The sequence below is a fragment of the Cotesia glomerata genome, linkage group LG1 (genome assembly GCF_020080835.1).
Source record: "Cotesia glomerata isolate CgM1 linkage group LG1, MPM_Cglom_v2.3, whole genome shotgun sequence".
NCBI classification, from domain to species: domain Eukaryota; kingdom Metazoa; phylum Arthropoda; class Insecta; order Hymenoptera; family Braconidae; genus Cotesia; species Cotesia glomerata.
In genome coordinates, this window is record NC_058158.1 from 28,496,660 (window position 1) to 28,511,801 (window position 15,142).

At 32.7% G+C, this 15,142-nt stretch overlaps 1 protein-coding gene across 1 annotated transcript in view; it reads right to left on the reverse strand.

Annotated features, from left to right (window-relative positions):
- LOC123275225 (protein turtle homolog B-like) overlaps positions 1 to 15,142 on the reverse strand; it is a 333,309-nt gene that overhangs the window by 312,170 nt on the left and 5,997 nt on the right. The window contains exon 2 of the mRNA XM_044743196.1: positions 3,395 to 3,771. Coding sequence (XP_044599131.1) covers positions 3,395 to 3,527 — 133 coding nt within the window. The 5' untranslated portion in view covers positions 3,528 to 3,771. The remainder of the gene's footprint in view (positions 1 to 3,394; positions 3,772 to 15,142) is intronic.

Here is a 15,142-nt window from a genome sequence, read left to right on the forward strand (position 1 = left end):
TAACTGGGCTCTTTACCTTATAAAAAATGAAAATAATAGTTCTAACGTAAATGATAATGTGCCCGCTTGATAAAAAATAATAAACATTACATTTATCCTAATACTCCTGATTCTCTATTTTATTAATTGACTATATCTGTCTCAATCTCTCGTAGCCTACCCCTGATTAAAAATACTCATTGAAGAGTATTGAAAATCATGAAATTTGAATTGTTTCCAATAATCCTAATTCTTTTTTTATGTATTTATAAATATACAGTTTACATGAAGCGACTGTTTATTTTTTCTATACTTTTCAATAAGTATTTTTAATCAGGGACTCTTCAGAAGTTTCACTTCTACCGTGTGTGACTTGCACATACACACCCATTTTTTTTTTCTTTTTATTGACTTGTCCGACTTACTTCAAAATTTAATTCAAGTCAAATAATATAATGCAATAATTAACTTTTAAAAATTATTTAAGGTCGAAAATTTCTATTTTGAATAATTAATTTTTTCTGGAACCTTCATTTTTCAAGACAAAATTCAATTTTCAGTCTTTAACAAAGTATTGGTAGTTTGAAGGGCGAATTGAGCAAAAAAAGATACAAATAGAGTATTGCTAAAAAAACGCTCGGTTAAATTAAATAAAACTAATAGTGTTAGATTAACCCGGTAACAAAAAAACAGTCGAAAAAAGTCAAAGTAAACTTTTAATTTGACTTAATCGGTTTATCTGTATGTCTGTTTTTGTGAGTCAGTAAGTAAAATTCTGAATAAAAGTTACTTTAACTGTTTCATGGCTCCGAGAGATTTTAGTTTACTTTTTACGAATATTTTATTATAACTATAATAACAATTGTTGCTTCGCTAAAGTTATTGGATGAATAGCAAGCTTGACATATTAGTGACAGAATAACGCGACATATTTATTGAACGAATTAAAATTCTTCTAATAGTTGTGTGGTTCAACTACGTTGAGTATTTGAAAATATTTGGTATGAAATAGAAGCACTTGCACTGATGTTTCTAAAATGTTAATACAAGGTAAAAAAAATTCTTCCTTGTCATGTTCCGGAAATCTGAAGAAAAATTGATTGACTGATTGATTATATATATTATGACAAATGGCAAATTTCAGAAGTGAATTTAACCGAAGAATAATAATAAAGTTCTAGTAGTTTAAAATTATCTGAGTAAACTAGTTTTAACTAATACTGTTTTGATAAGTAACTAATACTGTTTTGAGTAGTAACATAATAAGATATTTTTAATAATTATAACTTATAAGATAGGATATAATCAGATTATGATTTAGTTATAATTAAATTAGAACCATAATTAAACAAGATTTATAAATAAATAAATAAATAATTATAGAGAGCTTATCGAATTATGAATGTACGTAGAGATTATATCGACTTAAACAAAAATCTAGATTATTTAATATAACGTTCATAATTATGGGATTACCGTTTTCATAATTAAAATTTGTTCATTAGTCTAGTACTCATCACATTAGTTTTATCCTGTTGCTGTATAAACTTTAAATTTCAACGTAAAAGTTTATTGTAATTTTGTAACTTTACTAAGCACGATTATTCGATAAGTTCAATCCATAAATAGTATTAAAAGTTAGTCAGTATACAAAATATGATTTGCTTCAGCTGTAATGTAAAGGGACTTGATATATACTGATTTAAACATTTGCTATATCAGGTCTGATGTGGTCATATGTGTTCATGTTTAATTTTTCAAAAGAAGGTAGTTTTGGAAATCTCCGAAAGAGGGCGTATGATCGCTAAATCGTCTCCTTACAAAGAAGTTAAAATCTAAAATAGAAATCGTTTTTTTTTACTTTTTGAGAGAGATTATCTGACGTTAATTTCTAATTCAATCAACTACAAAACCAATTTTTGTTTAGTAAAATACGTTAATTGATGTACACATTTCTAAAAAAAAAAAAAAAATTATAAAACTTAATTTTTTTATTTTCATGTATATAACCTGATATAGTCATATATGATTAGATTAAGCCATATCAAAAAATTTCACGGAGATTGAAACATCGAAAGCATCAAACTTGAGTACGGATTGTAAAATTTGTTATAGATCATAATAATATTATTAATGAATATTCAACTGCTTAGTAATTGAAGAATTAAAAACAACAACTACATATATATATGAAAAATATATCAAAATGCATGTGGGTACTCAAATGAAAGCTCTTGATGAGTGTAACATCGGGATGAGCTTACATCTTTAAAAATATCAATAATTAAGAAATGAACTTGTATCTTACGAATTATTGACATTTTGAAAGATATAAGCTCATCCCGACATTATAATCATCGAGACCTTTCATTTGAGTTCCCACATCAATTTTTCATATATTTATATATATTATATATATCTTTTTTTTCGTCATTGTGTAGAGTGTTAAAGTTTGTGTGTTGAATATTACATTCTAGTGTGTAGAATTTAACATTTTAGTGTGTTAAATCATTAATTTAAATCAATACATGAGAATGTTAAATTTTACACATTAGAATGTAATATTCAACACACAAATTTTAACACTCTACACAATGATGAAAAATTTTTTACTGTGTATATTCATCACAAAAAATAGTTTAAAAAAATGTTGTTGTCTTGTAGAGTATTTTTTACTTCTCTTACCTGAGTGAGAGCTTACTCCCGATAATCTTCATAATGCCTGAATAATTTTCAAAGCGTTATTTGATGTGTAGAGAATGAAATACCACGTTTGTACGCAAATCTGAGAATTACAAATGAGTGTCCTATTTGCATTCTGCTGAGTACTAGTTTTGGCATTTGCGCAGCAGTAGTACTGAAAAAAGTGGTGAATTCGAAGAAAAAAGAGTTTATCTTGAAAAATTCTATCAGAAATAAAATTATTTTTCGATTAGAATTTTTTTTTTAGTTAAGAGAAACTTTATAACTTTATACAGTCGGATAATTTTAAATGGATTAGCTTACATGTTGTACTGTTACAACTTCAGCTATTGAACACTCGAGAAATTAGATATTCTGTTATTTAATCATTTAGTTGTAAGTAAAAAGTTTATCGTTTAATTATTTTCTTTCAAAGTTATGAAACTGGACTAATATTAGTTTACAAAAAAATATGCGTAAGTGATATTGATTATTAGCATAAAAAAATCATCTTGGACTCATTGAGTATATTACCAATCTTTTCATCGATATTCAGAAGAAAAAACGTTTCCATAAATGAATACAATCTTTTAGATGATCAAGTATTAATGCAATATATGACGAAATATATTGAAATAGTTATAAGTACTTGGACAAAGAAAATAAAAAAATAAATAGTTACAGTAAAGATCATTGTAACTAATACAATAAGTAAAGTTATAGAAATACTCACTGGGATGATCAAGCTCATCGTTAGCTAAGTTATAGTCATCCGGGCTCCGGGTTGGCGACGTCGTTCTTCTTGCGATTGCAGAAACGAGGGTCGACATCTCGAGACACAAAGCTAAGGCGATCATCCACAGCATGCTGACGGACCAAATCTCCCTCTATTCTATCATCCACGTAGCATTCTCTCGTCCACCCGACTACTTTCCACCTCGACGACGCTTTATAAGCGTCTTATATTGTTGAGATTGTTTATTGTACTTCCACACCCGAATCTTACTCACCACTATACATATATTTACATATGTAATATAATTAATTACATTCAGTACACTGTTATTATAATTATTCGACTGATTTAATTCCTTTATATTGATCACTAAACTGTTGTTACAAAAATAAATTTAAGTGATGAAAATAATGAATAACTTATTAATTATTGTAAATGATTTAAATAATTTTAAAATAAGAAATAATATGATAAAATTTTTACGATAATTGACTCAATAAAATTATCACGAGTTTCACTTCTGTCGTTAGCTAAATACGAATCGAGTTTTCCCTGCCGCGTGATCAATTTAATCACTTTTCTGCTAATTCTGAGTACGCTCTGGCCAATTTAATTTTCCAATTTAATTTTAGTAACTTGACTGGATCGATTTGAGTAAAACTTTTGACAAATGTGTTTATTATTCTCTATTCACGTAGATATTTCCAATGAACAAAATGTTGTTTATTTTCTTGTCATTTAATTGCCAATTATTTTGATAGAATACGAATAATTACGAAATAGACGACTGAACTATTGATTTTTTTGAAATAATAGTAATAATTTTTTTGAATTAACAGTTTAAATTAAGTGATCGAATACAGCCGTGTTAATATTGGTTAATTTTTTTTGCTGATTTGTGAGCCGCGAATGATCCATGAAAATGATTGAGGATAAAGATATAGTCTTTTAAGATAATTCATTCAATTTAAACGATGGCAATAACTTACGAAAAAATATTCTATGGTTATTTATCTTCATGTATAGCCTTATATATATTTTAAAATGTTAATATAGTTTAAAATGTTCATAAATAATTTTTTATGAGTCTTGATATGATCGTGTATGGTTTATGTAAGCCTAAATATAATTTTTGACCAAGATAGTGCTGAAAATTCCCGACGGAGGGCGCATGGTAGCTGACTCGTCTCCCTATAGAAGAGTTCAATTTAAGGTTCAAGTTCTTAAATAAAAATTATTTCTTTTCACTTTCTAAGAAGCTCATCTGCTATTGGTTTTTAGTTCAATTAATTACTCAACTAATTATTATTCAATACGACTTTAATTGAGGTACGCAAGTGTAGAAAAAAATAAAATATTAAAAAATTACAGTAAATTTTTTTATTCTCGTCGATAGTCATGTGGTCAGATTTAAAAATTGACTATGTATGAGCCATATCAAAGAAAATTTTTTATTTCTTAATTAAAAATATTAAAAATAAAATATTAGTAAGTGTTTCGTCTTTCAATAAAGTTTTCTTCTGTTAATTAATGTCGGAGCTATTCAATTATCTAGCGAAGTAACTTTTAACAACAGAGCATTGGATTTTAAAAACAAATTGCATTTTTTTGCGACGATCCTTACAGCTTTCTTTTCAAACTTAAAAAAAAAATGTCTAAATTATAATGAAAAAAAAAAAAAAAATTATAAACAATCATAAAAATAAGGTCTGTTACCATTTATCATTTTTATAATTTTAAGCCCTGGAGTATTTAATAATTTATCGGTGTTATATTAATATCAATAAAATGAGTGTCACATTAAATAAACCCTACGGCAGTACTCAATTACAAAAGTATTTTACTCTCAGATATATTCTATGACTTTCAATCGAAAACTTTTCAAACAAAAGTTCTTATCCAAGACCGTGGCTTTTTAATTCATCCTCTTTTAAATTTCGCCGTCTGTGCTGATTAATAATTGTCGAAGAGCTCTTGTACAAAAAGACTTTATCATGAAAGAATTTTGAACGTGAAAAGTTTTGATGATCACAAAAAAAAAAGAATTTAGAAACTAAGGAAAGTGGTAGAAAAATAAAATGGTAATAATAATAAAAAAACTACAATTCTATTTTCTTTTTTTAAAGATTTAGTGAACCAGAATGAAGTACTATATTCTTTCTTTTTCCTTAAGGTTTACTTTAAAATATTAATGAGTTGTATCGAACATTAAATTTTCTTTTTTTTGAACTTTAGAATAGACGTGATACCAAACTATACCTAAAGTCATAAGACTTTGGCCCATTATAGTTCACGTCCACTGTTCTCTATAGTTTGTAAGTATTTTTTTGCTTAAGGCTATTTGAGTGTAGAGTCGAGTATATAAGTATAGGAACGAAAGTCGGATGAGAGTGTCGGATAAAGAGGAGAAAAAAAATAAAGAAAAAAGAAAAAACAGCGTAAAACTGAACTGACGGAAAATAAAGAGAATAGACAACGTGTAACAAGGAGAACGATCGAGAAATTGTGCTTTTACCTTCTCCACTGTGTCCCATTTCCGTTTTTTCTCACATTCTGCTTGTCGTTTCTTCGACATTCGATATTACACGATCTGTCATTAACTATTTGTCGACAAAAAACTTGGGATTTTTTTATCGCTGTCACTTTAAACCTTTTAGCATAAAATAATAGCAACCAGAAATTTGCTAATGTTAGTCAAATAAACATTTTACTTATGTATCGACTAGCTATTTAAATTAGTGATTGTGCTTAAAATAAAAAATTGTTTTTAAAGGAACGTTTATACTAATAAAATATATTTAAGGGGTAACACCACTGTGACGATCGAAAAAAAGAGGTGATTTTCGGGAAATTTTTTGACAGGAAAAATAAAGGAATTTGGGAATCGGGTTTTTTTTTTATTTTATTAAGGGTACATTAAAGATTATTACCCTAAATTTTTATTAAAAAATATTTAATTATTACAAAGCTATTAATAATCTCGTCGAGCAGTGGAGAAAATTTCCCCCCTCCATGGTCGGTTCGATAACTCAAAAACAGTTCATTTAAAAATAAAAACCCAAATTGCTTTTTAATCAGTAAGGATGTAGTTATCATCGCACGTACGGAATTTGAAAAATTTTTATTTTAAAGATTTTTTTAGCCGGGTTAAAACAAAAAAAAAAACAGTAAGAATAGTGAGAAAATTTTCAATCAGTCGACATATTTTTTTAAAATTAAAATTTTCAAAATTCCTTACGTGCGATGATAACTACATCCTAACTGATTAAAAAGCAATTTGGGTTTTTATTTTCAGATGATCCGTTTTCGAGTTATCGAACCGACCATGGAGGGGGAAATTTTTTCTAGTGCTCTACGAGATTGTTAATAACTTTGTAATAATTAAATATTTTTTTATAAAAGTTCAGGGTAATAATCTTTAATGTACCTTCAATAAAATCAAAAAATGCGATCCCCACATTCCTTTATTTTTCCTGTCAAGAAAATTCCCGAAAATCACATCTTTTTTTCGATTTGAAAAAAATTTGAAAACCAATTGACTCGTCTCAACTGTCTTAATTTTTCAAAATCGAATCAGAACCATACTACCTAATTTTTTTAATTTTGATAAAAATTTAATTTAAAATTAACAAAAAATTGATCAAATTTAAGCTACTCAATCTTTGCTACCGAGATTTTCTCGTTACTCATCTTGAGACCCGACATTAGAAGCGTCGGGTCTAACCCTCAACTTGACGAGGATCTCCGCACAAAACACGAATCGAGAGGACGTAACGTGACATGGCTCTAATCAGACGTCATCTAGTTACCCCCAATATCCTTTCTTACATCAATTATTATGTATCCGTCTCACTTCATTGTCACTAATCATTACCGTAGGCTTAACAAGTGTCCTTTCATATAAATTTCATTATATACTTTAATATATTTCCTACTTGGTAAAAATTTTTTGACTCAAAAATCATAAGTGTTCTTGCATGAAAGTTGTCACTCAAAATTTCATCTTAGCACTCAATACAAGTTTCCACTTAATACTTGTTGTAACACGAGTTCACATACCACCCGTAATAGATATTTCCAAATAATTGCTTATCACCTATACACCGGCAGCTTAGATTCTCATTTATCATTATCACACATCCAATTGATCGTAAGTTCATAATGACAGTTGAATTATATTAACACGCAATCAGATATTTAATTAGCAACACAGTTGTCGATATACATCGATCGTGAAACAAACCTTCATTAATATTTTTACACCTCAATACATTAATTTTAAACTAGATAACTTCAGTATTTCCGATATGATCTGATATGTGCATTTATATTTTATTGACCAAAAGTAGTGTAAGAAATCTTCAACAGAGAGTGTACGATCGTTAAGTATTCTCCTTACAAAAGAATTCAATTTGAGACTTTAATTCCGAAATAACAATCGATAGCAACAATGTTTTATTAGGTTTTTGTGAAAATGTTTTACCTTAATAAATTCAAAAAAATCAAAACGAAAATATCAAAATATATAAACATCACCAGATCTAAAATAGTTGAATCAAAGCAAGGAATTACTAAGTGAATACATTCAATTAAATTTGTATGTAATTGATAAATAATGCAAAAATGAAAATTATCAATAAAGAGATTTAAAAAAATTAGAAAAACGGTTCACCCTAAAGGCCATCCCTGCAACTTCCCACTAATTCCATTCCTGGGCGCTTAAAATTGTACTTATGACATTTTTAAGATTTTTGAGCTCAAAATATAATTTATGTGATAATTTGAGCTCGCTGAGTTCAGATAAATAATATTTCTATGCATTTGAGCTCTCTCAGCTCAAAAGTCTGATAGAAGTTTTATAGAACACGCCGTTAAGTAAATTAGTCGTTTAAAAGTTATAAGAGAGTCACATAGTGACTTCAGAGTGCGCAATCTGAGCAGTCGCGTTTTGTTTCGCTCCTCATATTTTAATTACTTTTGGTGTTTATGTTCAACTGATAAATTTTTCTTTTGTGCTGAGTTATTTCATTCAGTAATCCGTATCTTAAATTTGCTTAGTACGTGTTTTCAGTATTGGGTACAGTGTGCTGTTTTATTAATTTTGGTACGTAGTGTTTACTGCCATCTACAATATGTCGAACAAAGAGATGTGTGCGATCTGTATTCGATCGATTACCGCCGAACATGCGGTAATGAGTGATGTTTGTAAACATTGCTTTCATCTGTCATGTGTGAAAGTAAGATTTGTTTTGGACTAAATAGCTGATGTTACGGATTTTGTTGCTGATAAGTGTCCGATTTGTTTTATTCCACAACCGCAACCAGAGTCTATTACTAAAATACTACAAAACATAAATGAAAAGCTGGGATTAATTAAAGATGTTAAAATGGAGATTCATGGTGTTGTTAAGAAATTAGATGAGTTGAATAACATTTGCAAAAATTTACAGGAGAACTATGTCAATTTAGAAAAACGTGTTGCTGCGGTTGAAAATGCTTCTGCTGTCTCATCTGAAGTTGATCATAATTCAAACAGTGTGAAACTAACTCAAAGCATTGAAGTTCGACAACTGCTTCTGGAAATGCAGCAATTGTCTGACCAGCTTGTTGTTTCAGGAGTTCCTGAGATGCCTACGGAGGACCTGGAAGACATTGTGATAAATCTGAGTAATTCTCTGGGACTTCAAGGTATTGACGTCAACGGTGTGTCATCAGTAGAGCGTCTTAGGAAAAGAAAGATAGCTGTTGCAGGAGCTGACTCTTCGCGTTCGCGGGACATTGTTATTAAGTGACAATCCTCGCTTATTGTTAACAAATTTTTTGAGGCGAAACAAGTGCGTCGTAACATTACGGCTGATATGTTAGTACAAGGTGTGGGTAAACTACCGGTTTATGTTAACAGACGATTTCCGTCTGCATTGTACAAGTTGCGTCAGAGTATTGTGAGACAATTTCCGACGATAAGCAAGAAAAATTTTTGGATTGCGGCAGGTGCGGTTTGTGTTAGGCTTCAAGATGGCTCTCAGCCATTTAAAGTATTACCGTCGATGGATTTGACGACATTTCCTGGCTTAAGCTAATAACGAGGTGTCGTTGTCTCTCAGCAGTGTGATACTATTTGCAGTTCATCACTTAATGTAAAAATTTGCCATCTAAATGCGCAGGCACTAGTTCCACGTATTGATGAGCTTTGTGATCATTTTCGAGTTTTGGACTACGACAGTATTGCTGTTTCTGAATCAAGTGTTGCTGATGCTCAAGTCAACCTTCCTGAACTCTACTTATATTTTTTATAAAATATTCTTATTATGAGTTTCTTGAATATAAATATGTTAACTAATACTAACTTGCGCATTTGAATGACTGTTGTAACTTATATAATTATGCATTTTTCCATTTAGTGCTACATATCATACTGCTAGATAAATAACTGTAATTACTAAAATATTCAAATTACGAAATGTTCAAATTCATATTCTTTCTTTTCTTTTGTTTTATGAACTAAAGTCATTAGATAGTAATTTGGAAAGACTTTGTTTAGAGACAACGTTACTTTTCTTATTACTTATTTTTACTGTCTTATTATTTTATATCCATTACTGTTTAGCTACACACACACACACACACACACACACACACACACACACACACACACACCCTACGAGTAGCTAGTGCCTTTCGCACTATATCAGAAGAAGCAGTGTGCGTCATTGCTGGAACCCTACCTCTTAGAGTTCTAGCAGAGGAAAGGCGGACCCTTTACCAACGAAAAAGGTCAACTGCACTGAGCCCTGAAGAACTTAGAATTGAAGAACGGCAGAAGAGCATAGGCCGATGGCAACTACAATGGGATGCTGCAGAGAAGGGTAGGTGGACGCACCGTCTCATACCTCGGATCGACATTTGGCTTAACCGGAATCACGGTGAGGTCAATTACTATCTTACGCAGATGTTGTCGGGACATGGGTGTTTTCGAGAGTATCTACACCGCTTTAAGCACGATGACTCTTCGGAGTGCCCGTCCTGCCCAGGAGCTGCTGAAGACGCGGAGCACGTCTTCTTTGTATGTCCTCGTTTCGATCCACAGCGTGAAGAACTGGAGAGGATCCTGAACCAGAGAATGCAACCAGATTCACTAGTAGAAGCAATGTTGTCATCAGAAGCTGCCTGGAACGCTACCAACACGTTTGCAACAGAAGTCCTTAAAGACTTGCGTTCCACCGAAAGAAAAAGAGCAAATAGCAGAAGATAGAAGGAAGATAGTTAACACCTTAGCCACCAGAAGGAAGAGCAGTAGCTAGATCCTCCCTTCACGAAGTAATGCCTGACGGCGGTTTCCATGAGGGATTAGAGGAAAGAAGGAAAAGGGGTTTAGGGTTTAGTGGGTAGGGGCGTTAGTGTCGAGTTTTAGTATGACGCTGCGTCGAGTCGCCACATATCCAGGCCAAACAGCTATGCCTAGAATCCGTAAAAAGGATTCCCCCCCCTAAAAAAAAAAAAAAAAAAAAAACACACACACACACACACACACACACACACACACACACTCCGCCAATTGGGAATGCATCATGCAGGCCCTCCAAGAGAAGAATGTACCAGAATACCTTCTTAAGATCGTAGCAAGCTACTTTGAAAACAGGGTCCTGAAGTATGACACGAAGAACGGTCCAAGGGAGTATGCTATTTCTGGAGGTGTACCACAAGGTTCAGTTCTAGGCCCGCTCCTGTGGAATATTATGTATGACGGCCTATTAAGACTAACTCTGCCAAGAAACGTCAAACTCGTAGCATATGCAGACGACGTAGCCGTAGTGATCGTTGCCAAACATCTTGACGAGATAAACCATGTATTCGATCTCACTTTCGAGCGCGTTAACCGGTGGATGGACGCAGTGAACCTGCAACTGGCGCAACACAAAACTGAGGCAGTGCTTATTACCAGCAGGAAAGTGGTAGAGACAATTAAGCTGAAAGTCGCCGAACAAGAAATCACATCACAACCTTATATTCGATATTTAGGAGTGATGCTTGATGCCCGACTCAACTTTAAGCAGCAGGTAGAACACGTCAGTGCCAAGGCGTCAGCAGTGGGAACAAGTCTAGCACGACTGATGCCGAACATCGGAGGGCCAAAGCAGAGCAGAAGGGTACTGTTATCATCTGTAGTCACATCGGTGCTTACATATGGTATATCTATTTGGACCAACGCTCTCGAGATGCAAGAATCATGGAGGAAGGCTGGACCAGTATACCGACGGTGTGTCTTAAGAGTCGCCAGCGCCTTCCGCACAATATCCGAGGAAGCAGTGTGCGTTATTTCCGGAACTCTGCCTCTCAGAGTCCTCGCTGAGGAAAGACGGAACCTTTATCATCGTAAAAGGTCAACTACACTAAGCGCTGAAGAGCTCAGAACTGAAGAACGGCAAAACAGCTTCGACCGATGGCAGCTCCAGTGGGACGCTGCAGAAAAAGGAAGATGGACGTATCGTCTTATACCGAGGATCGACGACTGGCTGAACCGGAGTCATGGAGAGGTTAACTACTACCTTACGCAGATGTTGTCAGGACACGGCTGCTTCCGAGCCTATCTTCACCGCTTTAAGCACGACGATTCTCCGGAGTGCCCATCCTGCCCAGGTGTCGCTGAAGACGTGGAGCACGTGATCTTTGCATGTCCTCGTTTTAACCAACAGCGCGATGAATTAGAGAAGATTCTAAAAAAGAGAATTCAACCGGAGACAATAGTAGAAGAAATGCTGTCATCAGAAGCTGTCTGGAACGCCACGAGCACCTTTGCCACTGAAGTGCTTACAGAGTTGCGGTCCATCGAGAGAAAAAGAGCAGAAAACAGAAACTAGAAGGGAGATAGAAATAAAAAACATCTTAGCCACCAGAAGGAAGAGCGGCAGCTAATTCCTCCCCCCGCGAAGAAATGCCTTACGGCGGTACCATGGGGGATCAGAGGATAGAAGAGAAAGGGGTTTAGGGTTTAGTGGGTAGGGGCGTTAGTGTCGAGTTAGTATGACGCTGCGTCGAGTCGCCACATATCCAGGCCAAACAGCTATGCCTAGAATCCGTAAAAAGGATTCCCCCTACAAAAAACACACACACACACACACACACACACACACACACACACAGACATAGTGACAACATCGCGTGGGTAGTCAGGGAAGCTTCCTATGACCTTAAAACGTCGAGATCTGATGAAAACTGGATTTTTGCAAAACGGGGTGAAAACAATAACTTCCCGATTTTTTTAAATCTTCGATTTTCTTAGCGGGAAGTTAAAAACTGAAGAAAGTGTCATCACCATATAAAGTGAAAAAATTCTTTTCACTCTCCTGCAGAGCTTATCTGATATTGAATATGATAATTTTTAACTTCTCTTTAAGAAAATTGAAGATTTTCGAAAAATCAGGAATTTATTGGTTTTACCCCGTTTTGCAAAAATCGAGGTTTCAACAGATCTCGATCTTTTGAAGCCCTGAGAAGCTTTCCTGAATATTTTCACGATGATGTCCGTACGTCTGTATGTGTGTGTGTGTGTGTGTGTGTGTGTGTGTGTGTGTGTGTGTGTGTGTGTGTGTGTGTGTGTGTGTGTGTATGTGACCTTCTTATAACTTTTGAACGGCTTGACCGATTTCTTCGCGGTGGGCGCCATTCGAAAGGGCTTGACCAAACTTAGATTTTAAATATAATTTGAACTGATTCGAACCGGTAAATTTTGAGAAATCTCAAAAAAACTACAAAAAAAAATTTTTTGAAATGTGGTTTTTTTTCAATAACTTTTAAACGGCCCTACCGATCGATTCTAAAAACTGATCAGCTCTTAACATCAAAAAGCCACGTTGATCGCCGTCAGCCCGGTCGAAATCGGTTGATTCGTTCGTGAGTTATCGTTGTCGAAAGAAAACCAAAAAAAGTGTTTTTTCGGAATCAATCCGAAATTCCTAGTTCGATTAATTCATACTCAAAGATTCTTCTTGAGGCTTCAAAAACTGCATCGAATGCTGCCAACCGCGTGAAAATCAGTTCATTCATTCAAAAGTTATTGCGGTTTGAAAATTCAAAAAGTTGTGTTCTATTAAGCTGCTATGAGAGTTTTGAGCTCGAAGAACTCAAAATGACACAAGTATAATATTTTAAGCTTGAAGAGCTCAAAAATGTAATGTGTAATTTTGAGCGTTTAAGTACAAAGTGAGCGGGAAGTTGCAGGGATGGCCTTTAGGGTCAACCATCGTCCTAATTTTTTTTTTTATTTCTATAAATGAGATGGTACTACCAGAAAAATTTTTTAGAGGTACTTTACCATCAAAATTGATCCTTATTTGGGATTTATTTGACTAGAAAATAGTAAGTTACGAACAAAGTCCTTAAATTAAATTAAAATTTTTTTTATTTCAGTTCGAAATTTTGACAGATGTCATAAACCATAAAGTAATAAGCTCAATTTAGCAATAGTCTGATTTAACTTTTGAACTTGTTATGCTTTTCAATGCCTCTACATTTATGTATATACCAGGTTGTACTATTTTGCGTCAATCATCCCTCAGTTAGTGGATCTAATATAATCGGGTTAGTATACCTAATGTAATCAGGTTGAAACAGATGTATATGAAGTATGCTCTACATATCCATCCAACTCATAACACTGTAACTAAATGGATTACTTATTTTTATAAATTATCGCAGCTTTGAGGAAACACAGGTTAAATTTATAGAAAAAAAAAATTATATTATTAATTTTCATTAAATTTATACGGACAGCAAGTACAAAGTTGATGTCCATTTATCAATACGGTTTGAAATAAATTAAGTCAAGTGAAATAATTTACTTGTATTAAAAAAATAAATAAGAAATAAAAAACAGATTTGTTTATGGTTAAATCAAATTTATTCTTCCGTATTTTACTCTTTATTATCTAATATAATTCTAAATAATGATACGGAACAATTCAATGAATTGAAATGAATTCATTAAATTCATTTATTCACTACGACATCCCTGGTTGTGGCATGATAATGAAAAATTTCAAACTTTTTATGAATGACCTAAATTAAAACTACTCTTTGTGAATGATAGAATTGTATAACAAACTTTTTTTATCAAAATGCAAACGTACTACTTTTTATTAGTATACTTTTTACTGTACTTCACATCTCGAACGTAAAAGCGTTTATAAACTTCGTCTTCCAAAAATTTAAATATTAACAACAAATTTTGCAATGCTTCTGTATAGTATAACGAGCACCTTCAAATCAATGGTATAAATTTTAATTAATTTGCCTAAAGTTAGTTTCCATCTTTTAATTAATATTATTTTGTACAAGAGAAAATTTTATATCGACGAATACATTCATAGTAAACATGAAAAAAAAAAAATTATCTCTACACTCATTGCATTAATCAATAAGAAAATTATGATGCAACAGATCACAGATAAGAGAATGCATTTTCACCCAGTATCTTCTATTTATTTTCGCCCTTTTTCATATAATGGAGAAATAAGATTTTCGATAAAAAAAAATAAATTAATATATTTGTTTGTCCGAAGTAAAACTAAACGTAAATCACAATTCATGATAAATTGACCTAATTTCTTTAGAGACAGCTTTCACTTAGCTACCCTAAAATGTTCCCTATAAAAATTCACTAGTGAAATTCCCATCGCTAGTCCAAGAGAAAGTAATTTAGATCTTACTATATCTGATAATCTACGTACGTTTCCCTCGGGAAAAATT